Here is a 10462-nt window from a genome sequence, read left to right on the forward strand (position 1 = left end):
AAAAAAAAAAAAAAAAAAGTGAGAGGATCAATGTATTGCCAGTCCTAGTGAAGTGGAATGATTGTCCCCATTAAACCGCTAGTAGGAGTAAGTTGCAGAGCCTAGAAGGTGATGGTTAAGAGAGTGGGATTCTTAAAACTGCATTTATGGAGAGGTTGTGGTTATGGGTTATAATAAATAAATACAGTTGAAGCGAGTGAGTAGCTGAGATTTGGGGATGTGTCAGTTCATTCTCACACTGCTACAAAGACATACCTGAGACCAGGTATTTATAAAGATAAGGGGTTTAGTCAGCTCACAGTTCTGCAGCCTGTACAGGCTTCTCTTGTGGAGGCCTAAGGAAACTTACAGTCATGGCAGAAGGTGAAGGGGAAGCAAGCACAGTCTTTGTGTGACCAGCAGGAGAGAGAGAGAAGGGGGAAGTGCTACGTACCTTAAAACAACCAGATCTTGTGAGAACTCTTATCAAGAGACAGCACTAGGGGGATGGTGCTAAATCATTGGAAATCACCCCCATGATCCAGTCGCCTCATATCATGCCCACCTCCAACACTGGGGATCACAATTCAGCATGAGATTTGGGTGGGGACACAGAGCCAAACCACATCATGGGATGTACAAGATTGTGGTGGAGAGGAGTTTAGAGCCCTGCAAATATAGGGTAGTTGAAGGGATCATTTACATGGATATTTAAATCACCAAAAATTATGGCAGTGTTGGAGAGAGAACTGCAATGTAAATATTAAGGAATGAGGAAGAGTGACTCAGGATGCTGTAGATGACTGCAGTAGGAAGTGATAATAGATTGTGAGTCTGGTGACAAGATTTTCCTTCTTTTTTTTTTCCCCCTGAGACAGGGCCTCTTTCTCTTGCCCAGATGGGAGTGCAGTGGCGCGATCACGGCTCACTACAACCTCCTCCCAGGCTCAAGTGATTCTCCCACTTCAGCCTCTCAAGTAGCTGGAACTACAGGCACTGACCACCATGCCTGGCTACTTTTTGTCAGGATTTTCAAAGCTGGGAATTTTTAGAGGGGAATGGAGGAGAGTAATCTGGAAGTGCAAGTAAGGAGCAGGGAAGATTTCTTTCCCACATCTCTGTTAGGTACCGTGATATGAAGAGTGTGGAGGAGAAAAGAGGAAACATCTAACATTTGAGATGACTGCGAAGGAAAAGACATCCTCGGGGAGTTGGATTTTACTTAGAGTGAGAAGTGAAGGGATGATTCAGAGGTTAAAGAGTGGGATTTTGTTATTTACTTAAGGGAGCACAGTGGAAGTTTCAGAAAGTGGTAGGAGAAGGTAGAAGATGGCAGGGTGTTGGGAATAATTTGAGAAATCTCAGCTGCTGGAAGTGACTGAGAATCAGATATAAAGACAGTCCTGATGTTCTGTTCTGGCTGCCGTTGCTGTGTAATGAATCTGCCAAAACTTAGTGGCTTGAAACAACAAAGAACATTTTATTATTTCTCATCGTTTCTGTGGGTCAGGAATTTGTGAGGGCCTTGCTGGGCAGTTTTCGTGCAGCTGTCTCGTGGTTGTGCCTACATAGTTGCTAGAGCTTCAGTAGCTGGGGACTGAGCAACTAGGGATTGGCGGGCTATCTCTATTTTTCAAGTAGTCTCATGAAGATTTCTTTATGTGGTTTCAATGTGTGGGCTGGTTTGGATTTCCTTATAGCTTAGTGGCCTCAGTTGGATTGATGTTTTGTGATCCTTCGCATCCCTCCTTGTCCTGTCCCCAGACAACCACTGATCTACTTTCTGTCACCATAGAGTAGCCTGCATTTTTAAGAATTTTATAAGCATGGAATGATAAGTACCTTTTTTGTCATGTTTCTTTTACTTAGCATAGCTATTTTGATTTTCATCCATTTTATTGCTGAGTAGTGTTCCATTGCATGTATATGCTATACTGTATCCATCGCTTAGTTGTGAACATTTGGGCTTTTTCCAGTTTGGGACTATTAACAAGTAGAGCCACTGTGAATATTAGTGTATAAAACTTCGTACAGCCAAGGCTGGCAGATCACTTGAGCCCAGGAGTTTGAGACCAGCCTGTGAAAAATGGTGAAGCCCCTGTCTTTTTATTTTAAAATCAAAAATTAAAATTTTTTTATAAAAAAATTTTAAAAAGACTTTATATAGACATATGCTTTCATTTTTCTTGAGTAAATACTTAGGTCACAGGGTAGATGTATTTTTAAGTCTTTAAGGAGCTTTCAAACTCTTCTTCAAAGTGGTGGTTGCACCATTTTACTTTTGAATATAACAGAGTTTAATTGAGCAAAGAACAATTCAAAAGTTGGACAGCCCCCACAACTAGAATAGGTTCAGAACAGCTCCCCCGTTTTGCATTTTTACCAGCAATGTATGAAAGTTCCATTTGCTCAGTGTCCCTGCAAACACTTGGTATGGTCAGTCTTTTTAATTTTAGGCATTATAATAGATGTAGTGGCGTCTTGTGATTTTAATTAGCGTTTCCTAATGACCAGTGCTGCTGTTGATCATTTCATGAGCTTATTTGCCATCCGTATATCTTCTTTGGTGAAGTGTCTGTTCAAATCATTTGGGTTGTTTTTTTTTTTTGGAGACAGTGTGTCACTGTGTCACCTAGGCTGTTGTGCAGTGGTGCAATCACACAGCCTACGGCAGCCTCCACCTCCTGCGCACAATCTTCTTGCCTCAGCCTTCTGAGCAGCTGAAATTACAAGCACGCACCACCATGCCTGGCTAATTTTTTTTTTTTTTTTTTTTAGACACTTAGGTCTATAATCCATTTTGAGGTAATTCTTATATATGGCTCAATGTAGGTGGAAATTTGGTTTGTTTTTGCATAAGGATTTCCAATAGTTTTACCATCATTTCTTGAAACTACTATGCTTTCTCTGTTAAACCACATTTGTAACTTTAGTTAAAATCAATCATAATATCACAGGGCTATTTCTGACTCTAAATTCTGTTACATTGGCTATTAGCCGATATTGATGTCAGTACTACACTTTTAATGACTATAGCTTCAGAGTATGTCTTGTAAACCAAAAATAAAATTATAGGGACCCCCCTGCACAACCAACTGAATGGACCCATCCTCTCAGCCAAGGGCATTCCAAAATTAACCTGAAAAACTAGTTCAAGCCATGATGGAAGGGGGAGTTGAACATGTGTCATCACACCCTCCTCCCCTTTTGGAATTACTGATAGAACAGATTCTTGAAGTCTGATAAGAAACATTTACAACCTACCCTCTCTGAAGCCTGCTACCTGGTAGCTTCATCTGCATGATAAAACCTTTGTCTCCACAACCCCTTATGGTAACCCAAACATTCCTTTCTGTTGATAATAACTCTTTCAAGTAGTGGCCAATTAGAAAATCTTTAAATCTTCCTATGAGGTAGAAACCTCCCTACCCCCACTTTGAGTTGTCCCGCCTTTCACAACAGAACTCATATACATCTTACATATGTTGATTGGTGCTGCATGTCTCCCTAAAATGTATAAAACAAAGCTGTACCCCACCACCTTGGGGACATGTCATCAGGACCTCCCGAGGGCTGTGTCATAGGTACGTCTTTAACCTTGGCAAAATAAACTTTCTAAATTGATTGAAACCTGTCTCTGATACTTTTGGTTTACAGTCTTAAAGTTAGGTAATGTAAATTGTCCAGCTTTGGTTTATTTGTGTCCTTAGTATTTCCATATAAATTTTAGAATCAGCTTTTCAATTTAATATACTACTTTTCTCTTAGATCCACAATTAAATATATTTGATGCTAACAATTCTGGTTTTTTGTTTTTTTGTTTTTTTGTTTTTCTGAGACAGAGTTTCACTCTTGTTGCCCAGGCTGGAGTGCAATGGCACGATCTTGGCTCATCACAACCTCCACCTCCTAGATTAAAGCAGTTCTCCTGCCTCAGCCTCCCGAGTAGCTGGGATTACAGGCATGCACCACCACCCCCAGCTAATTTTGTATTTTTAGTAGAGATGGGGTTTCTCCATGTTCATCAGGCTGGTCTCGAACTCCTGACCTCAGGTGATCCACCCACTTCGGCCTCCCAAAGTGTTGGGATTACAGGCGTGAGCCACTGCGTCTGGCCAGTTGTGTTATTTTTAAAACCCAAGTTTCCCTGGTCAATCTTGGTTGGATGAACCTTATTTTCAGTAGATTCCCCTGGAAAGGCTAGTGAGTACAGTATTCTACATTTTAAACTTTTCTTAGTCTTGCTACTTCAAGGACAGCTAGGCTGCATGTAAAATTCTTGGCTCATACTTTTTCCCCATAAATTTCTATGAAAAAGTCTAATGATAACTGATTTTTTTTATTTTGTAACTTAGTCTTTTTGCTTAGAGGCTCTGAGGATGGGAGGGGGTTCTTCCTCCCATCCCTAGGAATTTTTCCTTTTTTTAAAATTCCTGACCACTAGACCACCAGGGAGATTGTTTTGTTTTTATTCTTCAGGGACCCCATGTGTACATATGTTAAATAAATACTGTTTGCCAACTTATCAACCATTTTGCTTTTTATTTATTTTTATTCCTTTGGTTCTTTTTCATGCCTTTGCTTTAGTGCTCCTTAGGTTTTCAGTCAGATATATTTGTCCTTGGGTACCTTGTAATCAGTATTACTTTTTCTTCTGTCAGTTTGTTTTCTGTTCGTTTTGAAATTACTTCTTTCCTGGTCTGGCAATAACAGTTGAGATATGAGGAGTTTGAGTTGCCGTCTGTCTGTGTATCTTGCTTTAAGACTGCACTCTTCTATTGATATCACTGTCCTCTGATTCTGTGATTTCTTTATTTCTTCAGGACCACCCTTCATTTTCTACTGTTTGCTTCCTTTTTTTTTTTTTTTTTTTTTTTGCGGTGGTGTCTCACTCAAGCTGGAGTGCAGTGGTGTGATCTTGGTTCACTGCAACCTCTGCCTCCCGGGTTCCAGCAATTCTTCTGCCTCAGCCTCCCAAGTAGCTGGGACTACAGGTGCACACCACCATGCCTGGCTAAGTTTTGTATTTTTAATAGAAATGGGGTTTTGCCGCATTGGCAGGCTGGTCTCGAACTCCTGACCTCAAGTAATCCACCCACCTCTGCATCCCAAAGTGCTGGGATTACAGTCATGAGCCGCCTACCTCCCCCCACTCCTTTTTTTTTCAAGACAGAGATTACAGGTGTGAGCCATTGGACCCCAGCCTGTTTTTATTCCTTTTACCACATCTCCAAGGAACATCTTCCCTTCCAAGTGGGAATGTAACCTTAAACAAGTCAGTTAACCTCTTTGTGATTACTTTTCTTATCTGCAAAGTGACTTAATGATTTTAAGCACTTTTTTTTTTTTTTTTTTTTTTTAAGACAGGGTCTCACTCTGTCACCCTGGCTGGAGTGCAGTGGCATGATCTCTGATCTCCACTCACTGCAATCTCCTCTTCCCCGGTTCAAGCGGTCCTCCCACCTTAGCCTTCTGAATAGCTGGGACTACAGATATGAACCACCACGCCCAGCTAATTTTTGTACTTTTTGTAGAGATGGGGTTTTCCCATATTGCCCAGGTTGGAATTATAAGTACTTTTTATCGTACAGCAAGATTGACAGTTTTATATTGGAACACATTTATCTCTATATAATAGAGATTAACAGGAAAATGACAAGGCTGGGTGCGGTGGCTCATGGCAATAATCCCAGCACTTTGGGAGGCTGAGGTGGGAGGATCACTTAAGGTCAGGAGTTTGAGACCAGTCTTGCCAAGATGATGAAAGCCCATGTCTACTAAAAATACAGAAATTAGCCCAGCTTGATGGTGGGAGCCTGTAATCCCAGCTACTTGAGAGACTGAGGCACGAGAATCACTTGAACCTGGGCGACAGAGGTTGCAGTGAGCTGAGGATCGTGCCACTGCACTCCAGCCTGGGTGGCAGAGCGAGACTCTTGTCTCAAGAGAAAAAAAAAAAAAAAAAAAAAAAAAAAAAAAAACAAGAAAATGACAAAAAGTAATATTACAACTCAGTGAATTTTATAACAAACTTTTTTGGAATTCATTGGCTAATACTGTACCAAATCCAAAATATAGTATACAAAATCCAACTCTACCTTATAGTATGAATTGGATTCTATTTGGACTTGTCTCACTGATCCCTCAAACAGTGTGTTTTATTTTTTATTGAAGTAAAAAAATTTGTCATTTTAGCCATTTTAAAGTATATAGTTCAGTAACATTAAGTATGTTCATGTTGTTGTGCAATAAATCTTTGGAACTTTTTCGTCTTACAACCTGAAACTCTACCCATTAGCAAATCCCCATTTCTTCTTCCACTTAGCCCATGGTAATCATCATTCTTTCTAATTCTATAAATTTGACTGTTTTAGTTACCTCACATAAGTAAATTCTTTTTTTTTTTTTGAGACAGTCTTGCTCCGTTGCCTAGGCTGGAGTGCAGTGGCACGATCTCAGCTCACTCTAAGCTCCGCCTCCTGGGTTCACACCATTCTCCTGCCTCAGCCTCCCAAATAGCTGGGACTACAGATGCCCACCACCACACCCTGCTAATTTTTTGTATTTTTAGTAGAGACAGGGTTTCATCGTGTTAGTCAGGCCAAGATGGTCTCAATCTCCTGACCTCATGATCCACCCGCCTTAGTTTCCCAAAGTGCTGGGATTATAGACATTAGCTACTGTGCCCGGCCTCACATAAGTAAATTCTTTTTTTTTTTTTTTTTTTGAGACGGAGTCTTGCTCTGTCGCACGGGCTGGAGTGCAGTGGCCGGATCTCAGCTCACTGCAAGCTCCGCCTCCAGGGTTTACGCCATTCTCCTGCCTCAGCCTCCCGAGTAGCTGGGACTACAGGCGCCCGCCACCTCGCCCGGCTAGTTTTTTTTTTTCTTTTTGTATTTTTTAGTAGAGACGGGGTTTCACCGTGTTAGCCAGGATGGTCTCGATCTCCTGACCTCGTGATCCGCCCATCTCGGCCTCCCAAAGTGCTGGGATTACAGGCTTGAGCCACCGCACCCGGCCAGTAAATTCTTATAGTGTGTTTATTTTTGCTTCCATGCCTTTTTTGTTGTCCTTGTTCATGCTCTTACTTGGAATAATTTTGTCTACCTGTGCAAATCGTATTGGTTTTTTGGTTTTTTTCTTTTCCCCCCTCCAAAGTCTTAATTTGTTACCCAGGCTGGAGTGCAGCGGCACCGTCTCCACTCACTGCATCCTTGACTTCCTGGGCTCAAGTGACCCTCTCGCCTCAGCCCTGCAGGTGGCTGGGACTACAGGCGTGTGCCACCATGCCCAGCTAAATTTGTTTTTTGTTTGTTTGTTTTTGAGACAAAGTCTCACTATGTCGCCCAGGCTGGAGTGCAGTGGCACAATCTCAGCTCACTGCAATCTCTGCCGCCTGGGTTCAGGCAGTTCTCCTGCCTCAGCCTCCTGAGCAGCTGGGATTACAGGTGCCTGCCACCACGCCAGCTTATTTTTGTAGTTTTAGTAGAGATGAGGTTTCACCTTGTTGGCCATGCCAGTCTCGAACTCCTGACCTCGTGATCTGCCTGCCTCGACCTCCCAAAGTGCTGGAATTACAGGCGTGAGTCACCATACCTGGCCAAAATTTTTGTATTTTTAGTAGACACAAGGTTCTTACCCTGTTGCCTAGGCTGGTCTCGAACTCCTGAACTCAAGCAATTCACCTACCTTGGCCTCCCAAAATGCTGGAATTACAAGCCACTGTGCCCAGCCTAAATCCTGTTGGATTTTTTTGTTTTGTTGTGTTCTGTTTGTTTTTTGAGACAGAGTCTCGGTATGTCTCTCAGGCTGGAGAGCAGTGGCGCAATCTTGGCTCACTGCAACCTCCGCCTCCCAGGTTCAAGTGATTCTCCTGCCTCAGCCTCCCGAGTACCTGGGATTACAGGCATGTGCTACCATGTCCAGCTAATTTTTGTATTTTTAGTAGAGACAGGGTTTCACCACGTTGGCCAGGCTGATCTCGAACTCCTGACCTCGTGATCCGCCTACCTCGGCCACCCAAAGTGCTGGGATTACAGGCGTGAGTGGTTTTTATTTCTTAGGTCGGTTTCCTGCATATGATCTTTCAGTATACATTAGTTTCTTTCCTTTTTAATTAAAATACTGTTTGTATTTCACATTTTGATGTTTGTTCAGATTTGTTTTATATTGTTTTTTGTTTTGTCTTGTGTGATAGTCTTAAATCCCCAGTTAGATCATAACTAAACAGTAACATGTTTCTATATATCTCTCAGTGACTTGCACAGTGCTAGTAGTGCTAAAAAAGTATTTATTATTATTATTTTGTCGTCGTCGTTGTTGTTAGCCAGGGTCTTGCTCTGTCACCCAGGCTAGAGAGCAATGGGAAAATCATTGCTTACTGTAACCTCCAACAACTGGGCTCATGTAATTCTCCTGCCTCAGCCTCCCAATTAGCTGGGATTACAGGCATGAGCCACCATGTCTGGACAAAAATAGTTCTAGGTGCGGTGGCTCATGCGTGTAATTCCCACACTTGGGAAGCCGAGTGAGGCTGGAGAATGACTTGAGCCTAGGAGTTCGAGACCAGCTTGGCTAAGATGGCGAGACCCCATCTCTACAAAAAATTTTAAAAACTAGCCAGGCATGGTGGCATGCACCTATATTCCCAGCTACTCAGTGGGCTGAGGTGGAGGGTCGTTTGAACACAGGAATTTGAGGGTAGAAAAAAGGCGGAGAAAGAGAGAGAGAAGTGAAGAAAGGAAGGAGGGAGGGAGAGAAGAAAGAAACAAAATAAAGGAAAAGAAAGAAAGAAAACTGGTACCAGGAAAGCAGGAAAGGGAAATGGAAGTAAAAAATAATAATAAAAATAAAATGAAAATTGGTTAGTCACTATTAACAATTTTGTGTCCTTATAATCTGGAAGCATTATAATTTCAAAAGAAAAAATATTCTTTGGATCATAGGTTCTGAAGTCAGAACAGCTTTCCCATAGTCTAGAGGAAGTCAAGTTTTTTCTGATCTTAATTGAAATAAGTGTAGCTGACCTTGAACAAATCTACTCATGGTCTGTGGATAGGAATTAAATTGTAGGGGCATTCACTTTATGGCATTCATTCTTAGAATATTTACCTATGTCCAGCTTTTGAAGTAAAGTCACATAACCTCTAAGCAGGTAAGTTTCCTGTGGCTTTATTTAGGATTTTAAATACTCATTTTCAGTTTAATTTGCTTATGTTTAGATTAAGATGACTGTTGGTACTAACATACATTTTCTGATTAAACCTATCTGAACATGAGTTGTTTTTATTTCTTACCCTTTCCAGAGCGATGATTCTGACATTTGGGATGATACAGCATTGATAAAAGCATATGATAAAGCTGTGGCTTCATTTAAGGTATGAAATGCTTACTTAGTCGTTTTCTTATTTTCTCTTGTTATTCATTTGGAAGGGAATTGATAACATACAGTAAAGTGTTAAAGTACATGTTACTCAGTTTTCATTTTGAAGATTAAATGGTAATATGAGTTAGTTAAATCAGGTGATATCTTCCTTTAGAAGTTGATAGCTTATATATGGCATCCTTTTTATGAAGGCAATTTAAATAAAATTTAAAATATTTATTCCTACCTGGGTATGGTGGCTCACTCCTGTAATCTCAGCACTTTGAGAAGCCGAGGCGGGTGGATCACCTGAGGTCAGGAGTTCAAGACCAGCCTGGCCAACATGGTGAAACCCCATCTTTAATAAAAATACAAAAATTAGCTAAGCGTGGTGGCACGTGCCTGTAATCCCAGCTGCTTGGGACACTGAGGCAGGAGAATCGCTTGAACCTGGGCGGCAGAGGTTGCAGTGAGCCAAGATCGCACCACTGCACTCCAGCCTGGGCGACAGAGTGAGACTGCATCACAGAAAACAAACAAAAAGTGTATTCCTTTTAGTATTTTTACATTGTATCAAACTATAGAATTCCTCTAATTGAGATTAATAGGAAAGGGACAACCTGGATTATAATTTTAAACATTTAACAAGCATTTAATAAAATAATGATGAAGATAAATAGCATTAGTATGGCAATTAATGCTTGTAGCATGCTGACAGTACTCTATGTGCTTTGCATATATTAAATTAATCTAATCATCCCAAATCCTGTTAAGTTGGGTATCAAGTCAAGTGTTCCTATTGGGTAGGAATATACAGTTCTTTTAGGAAGTGTAGTATGGTTCTGTGTCTCAAGACACTTATACAGTTGGCCAGCATCATCACCTTCTTCACTCTCTTGAGATATTTAGTCTTACTGAGCACTAAATAAGGGTCATCAATAGTCCAGGCTACCTTGAACAGAGCATATACTCATACAGTATATAAAGAGTACCAAGCATACAGAGTTGATGTCTTTCTCATAGTTACTCTTGTAACGTGAGCTAAGGATCAGACCTCTATGTCACCTTTGTAACTAATTTCTAGATTTTTTTTTTTTTTTTTTTAGACACTTAGGTCTA

General features: G+C 41.1%; 1 protein-coding gene across 8 annotated transcripts in view; it reads left to right on the plus strand.

Moving 5' to 3' along the window:
* LOC105524159 (survival motor neuron protein) overlaps positions 1 to 10462 on the plus strand; it is a 41372-nt gene that overhangs the window by 3504 nt on the left and 27406 nt on the right. For all 8 annotated transcript variants that reach the window (XR_001003707.1, XM_011959310.1, XM_011959306.1 and 5 more), the window contains exon 2: positions 9285 to 9356. Coding sequence is in view for 7 of the 8 variants with exons in the window: in XM_011959310.1 (XP_011814700.1) it covers positions 9285 to 9356 (72 nt within the window). In the remaining variant the exon portion in view is untranslated. The remainder of the gene's footprint in view (positions 1 to 9284; positions 9357 to 10462) is intronic.

This window comes from Colobus angolensis, unplaced genomic scaffold (genome assembly GCF_000951035.1).
Source record: "Colobus angolensis palliatus isolate OR3802 unplaced genomic scaffold, Cang.pa_1.0 Scaffold49, whole genome shotgun sequence".
NCBI lineage: Eukaryota > Metazoa > Chordata > Mammalia > Primates > Cercopithecidae > Colobus > Colobus angolensis.